The 22,015-nt window shown below is 35.2% G+C and overlaps 1 protein-coding gene across 1 annotated transcript in view; it reads right to left on the bottom strand.

Moving 5' to 3' along the window:
* The window catches only part of LOC121980882 (sister chromatid cohesion protein PDS5 homolog A-A-like), a 32,702-nt gene extending 12,337 nt beyond the window's left edge, over positions 1–20,365 (bottom strand). The window contains exons 1-13 of the mRNA XM_042533147.1: positions 20,157–20,365; positions 17,086–17,283; positions 16,677–16,858; positions 14,615–14,735; positions 14,299–14,484; positions 14,002–14,218; positions 13,775–13,920; positions 13,503–13,660; positions 13,282–13,431; positions 13,137–13,185; positions 7,029–7,220; positions 5,169–5,348; positions 3,842–3,984 (exon numbers count right to left, since the gene is read on the bottom strand). Of these exons, the coding sequence (XP_042389081.1) occupies positions 3,842–3,984; positions 5,169–5,348; positions 7,029–7,220; positions 13,137–13,185; positions 13,282–13,431; positions 13,503–13,660; positions 13,775–13,920; positions 14,002–14,218; positions 14,299–14,484; positions 14,615–14,735; positions 16,677–16,858; positions 17,086–17,283; positions 20,157–20,249 (2,015 nt within the window). The 5' untranslated portion in view covers positions 20,250–20,365. The remainder of the gene's footprint in view (positions 1–3,841; positions 3,985–5,168; positions 5,349–7,028; positions 7,221–13,136; positions 13,186–13,281; positions 13,432–13,502; positions 13,661–13,774; positions 13,921–14,001; positions 14,219–14,298; positions 14,485–14,614; positions 14,736–16,676; positions 16,859–17,085; positions 17,284–20,156) is intronic.
* Positions 20,366–22,015: the final 1,650 nt, after the last annotated feature.

Here is a 22,015-nt window from a genome sequence, read left to right as displayed (position 1 = left end):
ACAAACCATTAAAATAGTCATAGTGTAATTAGGTATAAGTTTATTTAACTAATAAATTACACTAGTACACTCAGAGTGTATTGAGTAAGACCATTTAGGTAAGTTCTTTTTATACTGACTTAATAAAAGAACTAGACCTTAGTTATTATGGAAGTGTGAGCTCTTAATCCTAATATAATAACAAACATATATATTTAGTATTTATTTATTTAACTTATCAAAGGGTGAGATTTAGTTCGATAAATCAATAGGCCCGATAAGTTGGGAAATGATATTACTTATAGTGTGTGTTGTTGATTATAGAAGAAAATTGTGTCCTAGTTATCTAGGTTGAGAATGTCCCCAAGAGGAGCTCATAAGAATTGTCGTGTTAAACCCTGCAGGTGGACTTAGTCCGACATGACAATGAAATTGAGTGGTACTACTCTTGGAGCTAGATATTAATTAAGTTGTCAGTAACTTACTTAATTAGTGGACATTTGTTATCTTAAACAAAAGGAGAGTAACACGCTCATGATAAGAAGAAGCCCATAATGTAATTTAGGATTGGTGCGGTAGTGCAATAATAACTCTCTAGTGGAATGAGTTATTATTGATGAACTTGAGTTGTGTGTTTGGGACAAACACAGGATACTCAAGCTCGTCGGAAGGCCAAAACCAATTTCTCCTCTAGGTCCCTGTCGTAGCCTCATTAAAGCCTCAAGTCCATCCAATGAAAGCCCATCTTGGTGTCCAAGAAGAGTCAGCCCAAGGCTTGGTGACCAAGTCAAGGGCCGACCATGAATTCCTTCAAGGTGGTTGGCCCTTGCTTTGTGCAAGGGGGCCGGCTACATAATTCAAAGTTAAGGGGTGTTTTTGAATTTTTAAAATCTTCTTTTTGTAGAAAACTACAAGTTTTAAAAGAGAGTTTTTAAAATATAAAACTTTTCTTATTTGAATTAGGCCACATGGTTTAAAAGAAAGTTTAAAAATTTTAAAACTTTCCTTTTTAAACCATCCTCATGGTTTTAGAAAAAAGAAAGAGAAGTTTTAAATCTTAAATCTTTTAATTTTGTAACCATGTTAAAAAAGGAAATTTTAGAAGAGAAGTTTTAAATTTTAAAACTTGATTTTAATTTTTAAAACTTTCCTTTTTTTAACATCCACCTTAGGAAATTAAAAGAGAGCTTGTAAAATTTTATAAGAGGTTATAAAAATTTTACAAAAATTATTTTTTCTTTCTTTTTTAAGGGGCCGACCACCCTTGCTTAGTGCCCAAGCAAGGGGTAAGTCAAATCATCATCCAATCGATCCATGATTGGTGATTGATTCAATCAAGAGGAAAGAAAAGGAAAAATAAAAAGGGAAAAGAAAAAACAAGAGGAAGATTTTAATTTTTGTAAAAAGTCTTTCCTTATTTACCTTGGGCAAGTATTATAAAAGAAGGGGAGGAGAGGCCTCATGTAAGAATTCTATTCTTTTCTCTCTTCTCTTCAAGTCTTCTCCTAAGGGTCGACCCTTGCTTTTCTTCATGCTAGGGTCGGCCACCTCTTGTGGTTGCTTGGTGTGGTCGGATACAAAGAGAAGGAGAAGAAGAGGAGAAGTAGGGATTGCATCATCTCTTATTCGCTTGCTTGTGCTCTCTCTCATGTGGTCGGATCTCTTCCCTTCCCTTTCCCCTTGTTGTCTTTGGTTCCTTGGTGGTGTTGGTGGCCGAATACTAGAAGGAGGAGGAGCTTTTCGGATGGTGTTCATCTTGGAGGATCGTCGCCCACACAACGTCCAAGGCGAGACGAGGAATACGGCAGAAGATCTCGAGGTTATTAGCATACAAAGGAAAAGTATAACTAGTAATTATTTCCCGCATCATGCTAGTTATTTTTCTTTGTAAGAATTCCAAACACAAGAGACATTATATTCTAGTTTTTCAGATTTGTTTCGAAGTTGTGTTTCCTCTTTGTTTTTCGAATTTGTGATTCAATTATTCTTTTTGGTTAAACCTAGAGTTATATAAGGAAATTAAATATTAGCTTTCCTTAAAAGGTTTTGTCTAGGCAATGGTGGATGCTCCCATACCCAAGAAGGTCATGTGTCTCGTCATGCAGTCCTGGAAGCCGATTTTGAAAATTAATATTTAATTGAATTTATAACATAGGTTGATTTGGATCAATAGTGTTAAGTTCCGCTTGCAATCCAAATCTAAACCATTAAGAACAAATAAGTTAAATTTGGATTTAATAATGTTAAGTTCCGTTTACGATTCCTAATTTAACTTCTAAAGAACACAATAGGTTGTTTAGGAAAAGGTTCGACACTTGTACAAAATTTTTGTACAGTGAAACCAGTAAGATCTTCCTAGGACCAACCAACAGCTTGGATGGCTTCTAAAATCACACATCTGAAAGGACCACATGTTGGGTATTTGATGAGGTCCCCTAACAAAACCACACTAGGCGACTATTAAGAAGTTAATAGATATCAATAGCTAAAATTGGAACAAACTACTTATATGAATATCAAAATTTAAACATTAGAAGCATAAAGCATAGAATAGAAATAATGAAAATGCAATTAGGGAAATATGACAAATTGCACTTTTCTAAAAATCTTTTTTCAATATTGAAAAAATGGTAATTAGAAAACCAAAATATTAAATTCACTTAAGACAATTAAAGTTAAACAACTGCTTAAACTTAGTCAAGCTCTTCTAATTTCTTCAAGTTATAAATCATTTCAACATGTCTTCTTTAAACTAGTTCCACCAACAACTCTTATGTTTCACTTCTACTTCGAACTCAAGTAGAATTGATTTTACCACATTTGTAATATGATTGGGCTTATGATTCTTATGCATCTGTAATATCTAACGCCATATTCCAAACTCTTACAAAAAGAATTTATGTCACTAATAATTTGTGGAACTTAAAAAGATGCCTCAATAACATTAACATCTCTGAGAAACCAATATGTAAAACAATGAATAACGATAATTCATTATAATAATTATTTATAGCATACTGCACTAATTATCTGAAAAGCCAAGGAGTATATTACAATGTATCAAATTTTGAAGTACCATTTCGATCTAAGGTATTGGCCCTCGAACTAAATGTGGGTCTCATTGTTGTATCAATGTAATAAGACAAGTGTTATTGGCGTTGAGAAGAAGAAATCAACAAGAGAAGGAATGGAACATTGTCACTCTTAAAAATATTTATTAGCAGAAGAACAACATAAGAATGCAACAAATGATCAAGAGGAACTGAAAGAACTCCTAATAACACTTCTCACACTTTTCACAATGATCTACCATTACAAGGGATCTGATAGAGGAATCCCTAACACCAGCTTTTCAAGATGGAGAAGAACTTGAGAAGCAATAGTATATGATTCCATCTTCTCACTGTGTCTCAGATCTTTGCTGGAATGGTCAATGCCACAGCACAAGGCAACATCTTAGTTCATGCAATGTACCCATCAATGTTAACAGCAGTACTAGTATTAGAAATTATGCTTTTAATATGGTTTAGTAATGTGGATGAGTGGCCAGGAAACTTCATAGAATAGGATCAAAAGACCTCTACAATTTTTTAATTACAAAAATAACAAACCAAGGATGTGAGCATTAGAAACATAAACAGATCTCTACTTATAGAAGCCCATAAAGACAAAACTGTTAAAGTAGATAAAAAGATTTATCTAGAAACAATATGTTCAAATGGACTGTCAATCCCAGTTACATTTGTTATTTTATTACTTGGGAAGAGGAACTTTTTTTCTGCTACTGCAACGAGATCTAGGCAGTAAAAAAGGTGGAAAAACTCGCATTACATGACTGCAGACAGTGCTTCATGTTTGTTACCTGAGTTCTACAGAAATATGTTGACCTGCTGTTGATAAAATCTGAAGAGCCTTTTCATTATACATTGCAGTCCCCATGGAGAATAACTTCAGCAGGAATTCTTCTGCTCCTCTTATCAACATGGGAAATATGGATAGAATGACCTACATGATTGTTTAAGAATTTGTGAAGCAAAATTACATGTGCACATACCAAGAAATAGGATGCCATAAGGAATGCTTCTGCATCATATGGTCTCTCATATGCAGTATAATGTAGTCATGCATTTTGCAATTCCCATGCAGTCGCACACACGCACGCGCACACACACAGTAACAATAATTATCAAGATGCAATTTTTAGTTTTTTAAACTTACCATTTACTTTATACCAAATCCATGGTAAGAATCAATTAAGAGGCGACAGACAACAAAATCCACAATTAAGGAGCTCAATGTTTCAGTGGTGATCCTACTCATATTGAATTTGTAAATAGACACACACATAAATACACACACGCACACGCAGAGTAGAAATAATTATCAAAATGCAATTTTTAGTTTTTTAAACTTACCATTTATTTTGTACCAAATCCATGGTAAGAATCAATTAAGAGACAATAGAAAACAAAATCCGCAATTAAGGAGCTCAATGTTTCAGTGGTCATCCTACTCATATTGAATTTGAAAATAGACACACACACAGTAATAATAATTATCAAAATGCAATTTTTAGTTTTTTAAACTTACCATTTACTTTGTACCAAATCCATGGTAAGAATCGATTAAGAGACGACAGACAACAAAATCCACAATTAAGGAGCTCAATGTTTCACTGGTCATCCTACTCATATTGAATTTGTAAACACTAAATCCACCAAGGGGCATACATTGGAGTTAGCAATAGACAGCAGTTAACAAATTCCACAATTAAAGAGGTCAAGGTTTGAATGGTGATCCTACATGCTATTGCACTTATAGCCATAATCTGTCGTTAAATAGTCATGCCTACAAAAGCTAAAAAAACACATATTGCAAACATCCTAAATAGCATCCGGAGGCATATTTATGATTCTTGACTCTAGAATGATGTCTTAACATTTGTAGTTAAGTAAATTCTTTGCCATGATAGATTGTGAAACATCCGGATATAAATCTTATAGATAAAAGTACCAAATCTTGAATTCAACTGAGGGATAAAATTCTTATAGCCAAACCCAAATAGCTGTGACAAACTAGATTAGATGGTAATGATGAATCTCATAGTTAACATGTCTTGGTTTGAACGGCTAGAAAATTCAAACAACAAAAATTGGATCTAAGAAGTATAGAAAAGCAAGAGTACTTACAATTAGAAGATCTAAAGAGGCATGCATAACTTTAGATTGATTGTCTTTTTCAGATATAATAGCTTCCAAAATACAATGTACATGTTCAGCGGTGAATATTGAATATGAACACTTTCTAGAGAGTGTATTGAAAAAATCACAATATGGATGCTTATCCCCAATCTTCTTAAGAAGAGAAACCTATAAACAAACAGAGGTTTAAAAATAATAATAATAAGACTTGAAGAACACATCATTATTAATAAATCACTATAGAGCATAAATTGGTATTCTATTGAAAGAATACAAAACTAGAAGAATAAGCATTTATATAATTATTAGTAGTAAGTAGAAAAAAAACATAAATCATAAGATTTTACATTAATGATGTCAAACCAACATAATTATAAGGAAGATGATGATAAGAAATATAACGAGGAATTTTTTTATAGTTTTTGTCCTGGAAAATAAAAAGTGAGCCATGATTTGAAATTTCATACCATAATACATTTTGTTAGATATATAGAACATTCATTTTTAATCTTACTATTAATTAATTTTAATTTAATATTATCCAGCATAGGCCCCTGACTAAGGTGTCTTGCCCACCATCTAGGTGCATAAAATAGACAAATAATCTATAACCTGAAATCACCTTGTGAAACCGTGCATGCTCAACAAGTAGTCAGGGGTTAAAAGTAAATATTTCCTCCCTTAATTCATTGAATTTTCCATAAGATTCCTTTAGTGCATTAGAACAATAGAAAAAAGAGAGATAAATATGGATTTTGAGTCAATCCTCCAGGTTATATTAAAATCGTGTTGTTTTGATAACCTTCCTTGTCCATGTTGTTTTGGACATTAAGTGGTTGTACCCATTGAAGTGATTATAGAGTTTTGAAATGGAATCTATAAAGAGAAGCTGCAAGTAAGGCCTTAACATCATAATTAATCCATTTTAGGTAGCATTTGTTCTAAGGTATGCATTTACCATTTATTTTATTGGGATCTTATTCTATCACAATTATAGATTACACACAAGTGAAGATTGCAGTTTCTTTGATCTAGCTCAGGAAAGACATTACAGAGACCCATTTGACTTAAGCTGAATTGTTAAAAACAATCAATAGTGAAAACAGAATGCAATCTACAAATACTCATAGAATTTTCAAAATGTTTAAGAGAAACAAACTTCAAAATCAATTGTATTAGTTAAATAATACAAAAAATGACAACTAACATCCATTAAAAACCTCTTTTTCTTAAAACCAAGAATGGATATAAGTTACCAAAGCCTAATTATCACGAATTTTCTCTTAATCTCAACCAACATTCCTTTTTTTGCATAATTATTGACTTTTTTATGTTCAAGGTAAGTTAATTGATTAGGAATTTATTAGGTGAATCCCTCTACAACTGAATTACAAACTACCCAATCATACCAATGAAGACAGCTACACTCAATATAGTCAATTAAGGTTATTCAACACAATTAGAATTACCCTGATAATTGTTATCAGCTTTTATGTCCTCACAAACATTGAGCTACACAATCCATTGTAAGTGATTTGTCATATCAATACACAATTCTAGCACATCAACCAAGGACACTGGAAAAACAAATTAGAGCCACATTGCTAAACAAATGGCTAGCAGAACCTATGCTAAACAGTGAACAAACTAAAAGTACTATCAACTGCATTAAATATAAGAAAATTGAGGTTCTTTTTAACTTTTAACAAATTTGCAGCATTAGAAAGACATGAGTCCTTCTAATACAATATCTAACTATTCTAGATGACAAAAGAAAATTTTAAGAGCAAAGACAGATGGATGCATCACACAAAGTAACAAATGATAGTTGAAAGCCACATTTCTTACATGAATAGAATGAATAGCTGAAGGAGATACATATTCATCAGCCAATGCAAGCAATATCTTAAAAATATTATTATCCTTCATTTGTTGCAATTTTTGGAAGCACTCAACAGCTTTAGAAGGATCAGAGAAACTAGAGGACATCTTCATATGCAATAACAATATCCTGTTGCAAGCATCTTCTGAAGTAATTTCCTGCAATTCATGTACAAAACAACTACTTAATTTCTCCATGAAAACAAACATCAAGGACTATGAGTCATGTAGCCATAGTTGAGACAATCAAAATGCATAATAAAAAATGAAGTTGAAGAAACATGATAACACTTTACCATGATTTTGAAGCCAATATTATATATCACATATACTTTATATGCCATAGTATTCAAATAAAAAAAAGTACACATTGGTAATTGATAACCGATTAAGATATCAATGTTCAAAATTAGAAATTGTGCTGATTTGCAAAATTTTGAAAAACATATGCAAATGACAGTATGCTAAGAATTTGTACATAATGGTATAACGTATGCAGACAGCACTTGTACATGTAATCCATATTCTCCTCAAAAACATAACATAGGCTAATCACGAGGGTTTATAGACACAGATAAGCAAACTGCTATTTAACCAGATAAATTAAGGGATCAATTATTCAATCTAAGTGGCTCATCATAACACACTGATACAAATTCTCAACCCAATCAAATGAGAAACAGAAAACTGACCACTCTGCATTATGTTAAATCATTTATGCTTCCTTAGATTAGCAGGAACAGATAACTGTTCACTCTTGATAGAACTTCAAATAACTCTCAACCTCCAACCAAAAAGATGAAATAGCAGCCCTTATACCTAACTAATTCAATGTAATTGAATACTTCCTAAATTCATCTCCTCTGAACTCCCTTTATTAGGGATGGCAATGGGTAGGATTTAAGTCAGATTTCATATCCTCTGTATCCATCCCCGTCTATTATATATATCCTCATACTCATCTCCATATCCACGAGTATTTAACTTTCATCCCCATCCCCATATCAAAGGATTGGGTATCCATATACTCCCTACAATTCTCTTTTTTACAACAACAACAACAACAACCAAGCCTTTTCCCACTAGGTGGGGTCGGCTGTATGAATCCTTTTACGCCATTGAGCTCTATCTCCTATTATATCATCATCTATATTTAAATATATTTTATCTTGTTTTATTGTTGCTAACCAAGTCATTTTTTGTCTTCCTCTTCCTCGTTTGATATGTTATTTATCATAGTTTCACATCGCCTAACTGGAGCATTTATTGGTCGTCTAAGTACATGTTCGTACCATCTTAAACGTGTCTCTCGGAGTTTTCCCTCAATAGATGCAACTCCGACTTTCTCTCTAATGCTCTCATTTCTTATTTTGTCCATCTTTGTATGTCCACACATCTACCTTAACATCCTCATCTCTGCAACTCTCATCTTCTGCTCGTGTGCTCGAGTCATAACCCAACATTCAGCTCCATATAACATAGCAAGTCTAACTGCGGTTTTATAGAACTTACCTTTAAGTTTAAGAGGTACTTTACGGTCACATAAAACACTCGACGCTCCCCTTCATTTCACCCATCCTGCTTGTATTCTATGTAAGACATCTCTCTCAATCCCTCCATCATTTTGTAAAAATGATCCTAAATATTTAAATCGCTCGATTCCAGGCAACTCGTCCTCTCCTATCTTAACAATTGTTTCATTACTTCTAATATTGCTAAACTTAAATTCCATATATTCTGTTTTTAATCTACTAAGCTTAAAACCTTTCCCTTCTAGTGTTTCCCTCCAAGATTCTAGCTTAGCATTTACTCCTTCACGTGTCTCATCTACCAAAATAATATCATCTGTAAACAACATGCATCACGGTTTTGTGTCTTGAATGTGCGCAGTGAGTTCATCCATAATTAGTGTAAAAGATAGGGACTTAGAGTTGATCCTTGATGTAACCCCATCTTTATTGGAAATACTTCAATTACTCCGCTTGAAGTCTTTACTCTGGTCGTTACATCCTCATACATATTCTTAATTAGTTCAATATATGTTACGCTAACACCTCTCTTTTCTAAAATTCTCCATATAATTTCTCTTGGGACTCTATCATAAGCTTTTTCTAAGTCAATGAATACCATGTGTTGATCTTGTTTTTGCTCCCGATATTTTTCAATTAATTGTCTAAGAAGATGTATAGCTTCTATTGTCGACCTTCCAGGCATGAACCCAAATTAATCTTTTTCTATTACTTTTTCCAAAGTTTCATGGTATGACTCATTAGTTTAATACCCCTATAGTTTGCATAATTTTATACGTCTCCCTTATTCTTATATAAGGAACTAGAGTACTTACCTCCATTGATCAGGCATTTTTTGTTTTCAATATCATGTTAAATAATTTTGTAAGTCATTCAATACCTTGTTTCCCTAAGCACCCACACCTCTATCGGAATATCATCCGATCCAATGACTTTTCCATTGTGCATCTCATTTAAAGTTTGTTTTACTTCTGAAGTTTGAATTCTACGATAAAAATTAAAATTTCTATGCTCATTTGACCTAATTAAATTACCCAAGTTAAGTTGGTCTCCTAAACCTTCATTAAAAAATTGATGAAAATACCTATTCCACCGCTCTTTTATTTCTCCATCGCTTACTAATACCCTATTACATTCATCTTTAATACATTTTATTTAACTAAGATCTCTTGTTTTTCTTTCTCTCACTTTAGCTATTCTATAAATGTCTCTTTCCCCTTCTTTTGTATCCAATTTTTGATATAACCGTTCAAAAGTTTCATTTTTTGCTTCACTCACCACTTTCTTAGCTTCTTTCTTAGCCATTGTATATTTTTTTAAGTTTTCCTCATTCTTATAAATATATAATTGCTTATAAGCTATTCGTTTTTCCTTCACTTTCTCTTGTACTTTCTCATTCCACCACCAAGATTCTTTACTTAGCGGTGCATGCCCCTTTGACTCACCGAGGACACTCTTAGCTACTATTTTTAACTTTGATACCATCTTATCCCATGTTGTATTAGAGTCATCATATATTTCACCTAATGCTTGTACTTCTATCTTCTCCTTAAATATATATTGCTTCCCATCCTTTAACTTCCACCACTTAATTCTAGGAATTGTATATATTTTCTTTCTATTGATACTATGTTTAAGGCGTATATCCAACACTACTACCCTATGTTGGGTAGTTAAGCTTTCTCCAGGGATGACTTTGCAATCTTTACAAATCTTTCTATCCTTCTTCCTAACCATAAGAAAGTCAATTTGCGATTTATTATTCCCACTTTTGAATGTGACTAAGTGTTCTTCTCTTTTCTTAAAAAACGTATTAGCTAATATAAGGTCATATGCTATCGCAAAATCTAATATAGTTTTCCCTTCCTCATTCCTCGTTCCAAACCCATAGCTCCCATGTACTCTCTCATATTCCTCATTTTTCACTCCGATATGCCCTCCTATTAAAATCCTTTCATTTGGTGAAATATTTTGTAATATTTCATCTAAGTCCTCCCAAAACCTTAATTTAGTAGCTTCATCTAATCCTACTTGTGGTGCATATACGCTAATTATGTTCATAGTTTCTTTCGCCACTATTATCTTAAGGGCTATAATTCTATCCCCTTTTCTAACTACTCTTACAACTTCATCCTTTAACAAACTATCTACAATAATACCCACTCCATTTCTTGTTCTACTCTTTCCAGTGTACCATAACTTAAAACCCGAGTTCTCTATCATCTTTGCCTTCTCACCTGTCCATTTTGTCTCTTGTACACACAAAATATTAATTTTTCTCCTAATCATCATATCTACTACCTCTATTGATTTACCAGTGAGAGTTCCTATGTTCCATGTTCCAAATCTTAGATTATTAGTTTTCCTATCATATTTGTTCTTATCTAACCTATGGTGTGAGAACTCTTGCCTATTTAACACTATACCCAAGTTCTCATGGAGATGTAGCGGTCCTTGCTGAGACGTTACAATCGGACCCTGTAACGCGAACTCTTGCATATTTATCACTACACCCGAGTTCTGGAGATGTAGCGGTCCTTGCCGAGACGTTACAGTCGAACCCTGCAACGCGTTCCTTCCGGGAAACAACCTAGCATTAGCACAATAGTTTAATGGATTCATTCATGAAATATTTGCCATAGTTTGACGCTGGCTGGCAACCTAACGCAACCCTCCTCCTTTATCCGGGCTTCCTACTATTCTCTTTTTTAAAAAAAAAAATATTGCAATAACCTTATGAAAATTTATTAAATTCTAGTACTCGTCTGCTCTTCCTCATCTCTCGCTCCTTCGATCGGGTGAGGATTTCTCGAGAAAAAGAAAATGAGATCCATGATGGTGATTGGGTAAAGAGGCAAAAAAGTTTTTTTCCGGAGACAAGAAGCGAGCAAAAGTTTTTTCTTTCCCAATAAAAAATGAGACTTATATATATATATATATATATATATATATGGATAGGATTTTACCATATTTGCCTCCATACCCAACTCTAAAATACCCATACACGATTATTTAATCGGGTCTAAAAATTCCCTTCATACCCTCCTCCATTCGGGTTGGATATCGGATTTTCCATCGGATTAAGAGGAAATTGCCATTCCTATCCTCTATAATTGATGAGTCTTGGTTACATGATTAGGCATTTCCATCTTGCAAACTAGAAAGTGCACTTCAATATAGGAATGTTCCTTACTTTTTTAATAGTGTTTTTTGAGAGTATACTACTATTTAGTATTTGCATATCCAGGTCATATACAAGGGCATCTTCAAAATGGGCATAAAATAACATTTGAAGCCTTCCTCTTGAGTGTTTGTAAAATTGATTAATAAAGAACATAAATAGAAACAACGATTGAGAGACTATATCCCACACTTGACAATTGGATAAAAGTAATCATAGAACAAACCTCAAACAGAGTGTTATTGAAATTCTACCAAAATGGAAATAAACACCTTGTGCAAGGCTTCAATGCCTTTTTGAGGGGGAAACTCAAAGAAGAGCCACTAGAATTTAATAAACTCTAAGAATAAAAGGCTTTGATAGCCAGATCCATACCAATCTGAACAGTCTATAAATGGTACAGTGCTGAACACTAAGCCATAATGAAAACAAGGAATATTTGTAGGAAAAAGACATCAATGTGTACCAAATCATTCAGTCCATCCAATACTATCGAAGGTTTAAAATTTTTACCCGTGTCGAGGTTTCGATTCTGGACCGAAACGATACAATTTCGGTATCATATCGTGTCGTGCCGATATAATTTCGATATTTTTTAAATATAAAATATATTAATTAAAAATAAAATATTTAACATAAATATTTAAAAAATAAACAATATAAAAATAATCTTTAAAAAAAGAAAAAGATATGAAAATAGATAAATAAATAAATAAAAATTTTATTATAATTTTTAAATTAAAATAAATGAAATATAAAATTAATTAGATAATTTTATTAGAGTTTAATAAAACCTCTTTAGATTATTTCCATCATAGCTAGGAATTTATTAAAATAATTAACCTAAGTTTAATTAAAAAAATACGAAATCCTACACCACTTGCGAGCTCGCGCGACTTCGACACTACCGCGGGGTTGCGCGACCCTTCAGCCATGGTCACGGAGATTGCGTAACTCCTCCGGCGCGACCAAAGTGGTCGTTCGACCCCTCTGCAACGGCCCCAAGGTCGCGCGACGCCTCCGCGACGACAACGAAAGAGTTATGCAACCTCTCTGCTTTTGTTGCAGGGTCAAGCGACCCCTCTGCTACGACCACGGGGACATGCGACCCCTCCGCTGCGACCACGAGGTCGTGCAACACATCACAGTTGTTGCAGGTCTAGTGCCGAGGTCGTGCAAGTGCCAATCGTTGGACGGAACGAGATGTTTCACCCGTTTCGGCACAGCACTTTAAACCATGGTACTATCATTTGTTCTACTAACAAGTTCCAGCCAATACATGCTAGTATCTCAAACCATACTATGTATATGCATATAGATGGACTTAAAAAGTTACTATCTTGAATACAGCAGAGAATCAAATACCTTTTCTTTATCTCGTAGACTCAAATATTCTTTTAGGTCCACCTGAAACCTGGAAAAGCAACAAATTAAAATTTAAAAATTTTAAAAAATATATTAAAAAAGACTGATTGTGAGCATTAAGTTAAACAGAAGAATATTATCATACCTCCATTTCTTATGTAAGATAGATTTTAAAGCCTTTCTGTGAGGCAACTTCAACATTGAAAAAAAAGTAATCCAATGTTTTATCCTCTCTTTTACAGAAAGTGATGCTGGAAACATGCCATCTGCAAGGATTTGTTCAAGGTTGTGTTGACTGCAGAATTAGTCACATCTCAGTGCCTCTATGACAGATCTAAATCAATTATTTAAAGAGAAAAGACTAACCTGAACTCCTTGCAATCCTTCTCAAAGCAAAAGCCAAAAATTTTGCAGGGAATTTGTTCATAGTGATCATTGAGTGTAAGTAATCCTTCAGAACATTTGTTGCAGTATGCATGGTATAACACCAATAGCTCATCTAATACTTTCTTTCTAACAGAAACCTGCAAAGAAACAGAAAAAAAGAAAAGAAATAGATACTTGCAGAAACCAAAAGCTAGTCTTCTTTTTATCATGATGCTTAGATACTTATTTGAAGAAACCAAAAACCTAGTTACCTTTTTATCACGAAGCCTTTCCACAGCTTGCAGTACAATCTCAGATGGAAAACATGTCAAATTAGATTTAGCAAGATAACAAACTGCAAAGACAGCTGCTAATCTCACTTTATCATCAAAATCAAGCAATCTTCCTTCAAGCGCAGCTGCAAGCAAGTAAACAAGATTCAAAAAATTCTAAAGAAAGAGTACAATATCAGAACTTAACAAAAATGTGAATGCCTCACAGAGAATATCATGTGCTTCCTTGCCAAAGGGATGAGCCATGTAACATTCTCTAGCACACTCTATTGTGGCAATCCGGATTTCTGTAGATTTATCAGAGAATCTGTTTAAGAATTCAACAAAGAATGCATAGTATGTCTGGCCAAAACGGAGCTCAGATTTGGCAAGAAGGTTTCCAACTAAACGAACAGCACGCAAACGAATATCCACCTGCTCAGTCTGTTAAAAACAACAATTGAGATGCCTTCTGATGCAAGAATACATAATAAAAAGGAATTATAATAACTCTAGCTACATACTAGTAGTTCTTGGGTCAAGTTTGGGATGATGCTGGTGAGAATCTGTGGGGCGCATTGAAATATCTCCAAAATAATTTCACATGTATCATTTTCAAAATTGCAAGATGTTAAAAAACTACAAATTGATGGCTCCAGCTTTCCAGCACAGTTCTGTATCAATGAAACAGCAAGCCGAAAGGATGCTCCCTGCTAATAAGTAGTTAACAGAAGTTGATAACTGATTGTAATGCAAGCAATAAACAAACTTTCTGAATTTACATAACACCAAGATTTTGCATGAGTATCGCAACTGATAACAAAAAACAAAAACAAGAACCTTCTCAGTCTTCACCAGTTGTCGCAAAATGATCTCCAGGAGTGGTTGGGTAACTTTCTCCTCTATAAGAAGTGTCATAATTGACAGCATAGCTTGGAACAAGCTTCTTTGATGACCGTGTCTAAACAATAACAGTTATAGCTTAGATAAGCAATGTAACCAGATCATTACACGTCAAACACAGGAATTCACAAAGGTAAAAACTTAGTATCATATATGCAAAACAGAAAGCTATCCGGCACCATTAAAAAATTCAAGAAAACAATCACATAGGTGAATATTTAAGGTTATCAGGTGATGAACATTAAGTGAACTTTACCAGCCAATCCACCATAATCATTCACTGGGTAGTCAGGTTAGGTTTGAGTAAATGTATGCCTCATTTGGTGCCAAGGTACTGCCTCATACACAAGCTTTTCATTGAAGACAAAGCTCAACCTAAAAATCAGCTAGTCTACATAATGTACATAAATCAAGAAATTTAAAATATTTATGACAGCATATTTTTACATAAGTATTTCAAAAGAACTCCTACCAATTAACCTCTATTATCAAACAATTGCCTTCAGTTTCCAAAAGATAGGCTAAGGATAGATGTTGAGAAGATTATAAAGTAACTAACTTTTACATAAATGTAAAACAACACTAAGTGTTTGGTAAAACAACAAAAGAACATATGCAAAAGCAATAAAAAAGGATGAAGAAACAGATTCATAATCAGCTTATAGTTACAATCTAGACAAACAGCAAGTTGGCATCAACTTGTGCACCAGAGATAATAGCTATCTCATCCAAGCTTATAAAACTCCTCTACTGGTCAAATTAAATTGAAGATTGTATATTCCATTATAAAATAATACAGTTTTATCATTCTATGCATTGTGTCACCGTTGTTATTATGTTTGCGGGATAAACATCTATAGAGCCAATTAATGTTGTGTAATGAATTGTCTAGTACCTATGCACCACAGCTAGCACAAGGGCATCTAGACAAATTATGCACAACCTAGGAGAACTTACTCTGGACCTAACAAATTTAATCAAATAGATAATTATATCCATAATATGTGATGTGTATCAGTCGAATAATGCACATAGCAAGTATGGTTGTGTATGAGTAAAAAAATACAAATTTGTGACTTGCATAGGATGGATACAAATATTGCATTCCTTAATAGATACAGTTATAGATAGTCAAAATTTCACAATGTCTAACCCATTGCTAACAATAGCAACCTACAAGTATGAGCACACAAATGCAAAAGCATATTGAAAGAAACCTATAGAATTCTATGATTAACCTAAGCGCTAGAAGCAAGAGGCAAGAACCAAATGGATAGATGCACCTAGAAGTTAAAAAAAAATAATACTTGGGGAACAAAACACTGCAGACAAGCTTGAGGACAAGGGTGACATTTTATGATCACATGATCTGTTACTTAGTCACAAGAGAAAGAACCCAAATGCAAAGAGATGGCCTAGAAGAAGAACACAAATGTGTGTGCAAGAGAATAAAAATACATTGACTACATGACAGGGATGTGATACCCTAAGTAGTCAAGTTCACCTTGTTGGGATGCAAATTACAGAATGCAAAGGTAAAACAAAAAAAAAACCAAAAAGCATGCAATGAATGAGAGGCCCTAGGAATTAGCAGCTCTTATTAAAAAGGAAAATTATTTAGGTTATTCGACCTTAGTACCATCTACCACATCTTACTGTATTTTAATGACCCAAATGAATTCCCAACAACATTAATGTAAAACAACAATATGTGCTAGACTAAAACCTGCTAGTACCAGTCTAATTAAATTTCTCCACAATCAAATTCCAATTAATTACAAATCTTGAATAAGGCATCATTTTTCAATCACTAAAGCTGTGGATAAACTGGACTAAAGCAAATGTTGCATTCTAACTTCAACTCTCAAGTCTCAAGAAAAAGAATAGTGAAAATAGGTGTTTATAGCTAACATCAAAATAGTGTTCTAAATGTATATTTAACTTACAACTTTTGAGGATGCAGTTCAGTTAGAGAATTGTCAGGAACAAGAAGTCAAACCTGATAACAGAGAAAATAACTTTGAACATATCCAGAACTAAATCCTCGCAATCAATATCCAACATTATCACACAACATTTCAAAGTGGCAACACTCTCCAGTATCTTTGTCCTCCTCGTAAAATATGGACTAGCAGTATCAACCAAGTCCATGAAGGTGTCAATAATAAGCCTAAAAACATGCTGCAAAATGCAATTAAAATTCACAGTGAGGTTGAATTAGAAAGCAATAAAATTTTCAAAATTTCTAGTAGCCATATCATAGGTTCTCATTCAAGAACATTAATATCAATTACTGTAAAATCTAAAAGCCAAACCACCCATCGAGAAAAAATATGCATCTACAAGCAGTTATGAATTTCAAAAAAAAAAAAAAAACTTAAAGGCTGAACTTGAGAAAAGATTATTACCTTAAATATTTCATCAGTAAAAGGAGCATTAGGTGCCAAAATCCTCATAATTTCACTTAAACATACAGCAACCAGTAATTTAACTTCTTTATCTTTATGCTGAAGTAAATTTATGTGAGAAAGAGAATTAGTTAATGGTCCTAGAGATATCTGTAAAGAAGAAGACTGATTCAACTTAGATAAGGCAACTTCTGCATCCTGCACAAAAAGAGAGAACAAAAAACAAGAAATCAAGATTAGTCAGCAAAAACATGCAAATAAAAAACAATGTGAAGCAGTCAAGAGTCCCCACTCCAGAATTGGCTCCAGTTGCGACCCCCAAGAACTTAAAGAAGAAAATACAATAAATATCATTAAAAAGATGCCTGAATGGAAAAGGCTACTCCAAGAACTACACTGATCAACTATCAAATAGGGTAAAAGTGCAGTAAAAATATGATCACGAAGAGTGAGAAGTGAAAGAAAAATTATTATTTTAGAAAACTATTGCACCATATTTGTAGGACACAAATACAACAACCAATAACTAAATAGCCAATGTGAGACTAAATTCGTAATACAAACAACTATAAACTATTAAGTCAAATGTTTCTTAATACTGCCCACAAACTGGAGCATTGACATCATCTATACTCATCTTGTTGCTTATGCAACACAAAAATTAAAAGAATTATAAAAAAACCTAGTGATCATAAGGATGAAGCAACTGAATACTAAAGTAACAACTGATAGATGGACAATGCTGGAGGCTGAAGTTGGTGATAATCTTCAAGATTGTAACTTCAAAGGACAAAGTTGGTGACAATATTAAAAAATTTCATATATTCTTCTTCCTTGACTCCTCTTCTAAATAAAGATAGTCTTCGAATTACAAAATCACCTCATCGCCTTTAAACATTTTTATACTATCTTAACCTATGTTCTCTAATTTTATCACCTATGAAAATGTTGTTTAGTAACTCTCAAATATTAGCATTTCTATATCATATAACTAGATACGTCCATCATAATATTCCCATCTCTGCAACAATAACATTATTCTGTGTTATTCCTTAGTAGTCTAACTCTTTGATTCATAAATTATGAATTGTACCACAGCCAGAGTCTATATTTTTTTTCTTTTTATTCTAAATGAGGACACAAAATTTGCACAAGAGAAGCTTTTTCAAATTTTTACCACCCATTTTTATCTCATTAACTATATATGCATTAATATTCCTTTCTTCTTGGATTTTTATTCAACTTATCTCAAAAGATAATATTTGTTTTCTAAAATTCTTCATTATAATTAATGCTTTAAATTTAAGTTAATTGCACACTCTAACTTTGAGTGGGCATGCTCTTTTCCTTTTTATTAGCAATTCTCCTTTTTCCACTTTTTCCTCACTTGGACAAGTTCCTAATAGGTTGGACCTCATCTAGGGCTAATTCATACTCGATCAACATATGGGGCATGATCCATAAAGGCTCTAATTCTAAGAGAATGTGGTGAAAGGGAGGGAGACAGTGAGTCAATGACAACAAGTGTATGAAGAGACTTAGGGAAGATGACAGTATGTGTTTCAATTGGTACAGTAAACAACTTGACAAGTTCAAAGGTTGATGAGGACAGATGACAATGACTCTTGAGAGAAACTCCTAGTGATTGCATGTGTAAGCTGCACTGCTGAATAGAGAGCCCTAAGGTCATTCTCCCGAGAGATGTGTGTTATTGGTTCCCATCTTCTTTACAAAGGTGCAAAAACAAAGAGACATGGGTTATGGCAAAACAACACTAGTTGACTCTTCTTTACAAATGAATCGAGTGACGCAAAGGGATAGTTCTACCAAGTAATAGTTCAAGTTCATAGAGACAGACTAATTGATCATGTTCAAGATGGGACAAGGGTATTGATTTGTGGTAGCATTCTCCAACTGATGGATGTCAAGAGAAGTGACAATGATGTAAGAGACATCCCAATTCAAATAGTTGTATGGGTCTTTAACAAAGCACATAACTACTTCAAATAACAAAGTAACAACATTAACCCACTGCCTCCTGCCATCATTAAACAAACCTTTATAGTTCCATCTTTTTCTTTGTTGCTTGAACATCAAGTGAAAGAGCAAGGAAGAAAGAAACAGCAAATTCAAGTATGAAGGTTTTAACTTCAAACATATTTGTGTTGTACGAGATTAAGCTAGAAAGCAATAAGCATATTATATCACCATAACTTAGATTGCTAAAATTAACTAATTTCCCACCAGTTCATATTTATTTATATCTAGGTTTAACAAAAGAGAGCAATCCATATAGCCAGACTGCCAGAGGCATCATTCTTCATCTTCAAGTTCTATTTCATTTAACTAATGAAATCCCTCTTGCCTTAATTTCCAATTTCTCTCACAAGAAGAAATTACAAGTCCAGAAAACCACAACAAGAGTTACTGCAAGTGTTAATAGCAGTCAACTCATCAACTGTTGATACTCCTGGTGTTGCTAGAGTGAGCATTGTGCCAAGCAAGTAGCACAGTACACCAAATTACATATCCTGCCGGCAGTTCTCACTTCTTATAGTGTGTTTGCCTTAGCTCAATGTAACAATCGAAGATACTGCTAACATGGATGCGAATCAGTCACAAGGAAACAATTGTCTCTTACAAGTTTGCACAACATATACCATGAGATCATGGAAATTACAAAGTACCCATACCATCACTGATATCTGCTCAAATTTTACTATGGTCTGCGATGGGAGGAGTACATCAACCATCACTAATTTAGTCACTACATTCACGATGTAAGAAATAATGGAGACGAGAAAGCGCATTTCACCGAATCACATTTACAGGGTTCCAATCTTATAAAATAAAACTTAGATTACAAGTTAATGCTACTAGGTTACAAAAGGTGCACCGATGAAACTCATTATTGACAGTGAAATGGAAACCACGTTGGGATAGAACAACTCGACAGAAGCCATGGAAGAACTTGGAGCTTAGACAAATCGATCCAAAATCAGGAAACGGGAATAAAACACGGAGATCGATAGAGATTTGATTTATCTCGGCGCTTAGGAACCCGGAGTTACCTTAAGTAGCTTCACCAAAGCATCCTTGCCGAGGCGAGGTCGGGCAAGGCTCTTGCCGACCTCTTGTACAACTCGCTCCGGGGGCAAAGCCATGGCGGATGATCCGAAGGACAAACACTAGATCGCCAACGGAGGTGTCACTCAAAGAATTCGTAGAAATGAAGAGATCTCTAGCCTTCTAGGTTTTAGTCAGTTGTGGAATCCAAGCGATCCGCAGCGGTTTCTCCTGCAGGAGGCCTTTTTACAGACGGCGCAAAGCAGAAGGGGATGAGTTACGGCGTACCTGTGGTACAATTTAATATGCCAATAATTGCGCTCTTTCCTTCGTCTGTATATGGTCTATTGGCCTCTGTTAATGTACATTATAATGATCTAGTGGAACACCAGAATCGAACAATTTGATTTTCCCGCCTTTCACCCCCAGCATGAGAAGATGCCCAGTTCAGAATGAGAATATCTCAGTCTCACTCCACCGCGCCTTCCTCTTGGCGAAGCCTCCCAGTCCCAGCCACCGCCGATAGGGAACAAGTCTCTTGGTCCAAAAAAAACATAGATCAGAAAATGATCCACTCTTATGATCCAGTTATAATTAATTGTAATCTTTTCATAAATTCATCGTCCCTATTGAATTATAATTTGTGATCTTTTCATAAATTCATCGTCCCTATTGAATTATAATTTGGATTAGAACAAACGATTAAAGATCATCCGGAGGTCGTCAAAGGTGGGCAAGTATCCAAATTACCTGATGATCCGGCAGTAAGGTCGGGGACCCCCTTTGAGGGGAGTCAACGTCACATGGAGGTCAAAAGTCAAACGACCGATCGGAGAAGAGTAGGGCCAACCGGCCGAAAGGGTCCAAGCGGAATCAAAGACAACCCGACGGGGAGTCGGGTTTCCGACGCTCATGGTGAACAAGGTCGCCGGGCCGAGCGGGCAGCCCGCTCGGCCGAGGCGTAAAGCATCAATACAGTGAAGGAACAGTCTCAGCCTAGCACCCGGTCGGACCGATACCTACGCCCGGTCGGATCGATGTCTGCCGAGCGGACAAACGCTCGCCTCAGGGAAAAAGGAGACAAGGACAAGAGGACATTGGGGAACATCATCTTCTGACAGCAGGCATATTCGACGACCAGGCCATACGCAGAATCGTACGACGGAAGGTTCTGTTGTCCCATCAGAAAGGTGCTCAGACTGTAGCAGTATGGTGTTAGGCATGCTCCTCTAGCAAGCTCATGCTAAGGTATGGTATATGACACGTGTATGCCTCGGTAGGTGTGCGCAAGCCTCTCCGCAGCTCTATATAAGAGCCCTCAGACTTCGCCGGAGGTACGCAATCACGCGATCTCGCATCTTCGAAGCCACTTCATTGTCTTCCTCTTGCCTGACTTGAGCATCGGAGGGTCGTCGCCGGGAACCCCTTCCCCGCCCGACTTCCTTGCAGGTTCGCCGGAGATCCATACGGTCGGTCAGAAATCCACGTCATCATCAGTTCGAAGAGCGCCACGTGTCCAGCGTCCATCGATTCAGCGTTCGGACAAGATCAAATTAGCGTCGTCTGTGGGAATGCACCTGCATCCGAGTGGAAGAGATGGACGAAACTGGACGACTGCACACCGTGATGCTCTCCCAGGAGGAGCTCGACGCTCTAATCGAGGCAAGAGCAGCTAAGCTCGTGGAGCAACGGAAACAGAATGCACAAGCCGAGCGGCTGGAGCAACAAGCAACGTCAGCGTTAGGAGGCCGAGCGGAAGCACCGCCTACCACGGTTCCATTTCATCGGACCCCTTCAAAGTCATTGAAAAGCTCCGCTCGGGTGCTTATTATCTGAAAGATGAAGACGGACGACAACTAGATCG

Source organism: Zingiber officinale, chromosome 5A (genome assembly GCF_018446385.1).
Source record: "Zingiber officinale cultivar Zhangliang chromosome 5A, Zo_v1.1, whole genome shotgun sequence".
NCBI lineage: Eukaryota > Viridiplantae > Streptophyta > Magnoliopsida > Zingiberales > Zingiberaceae > Zingiber > Zingiber officinale.
This window is presented reverse-complemented; position numbering and strand designations above follow the sequence as displayed.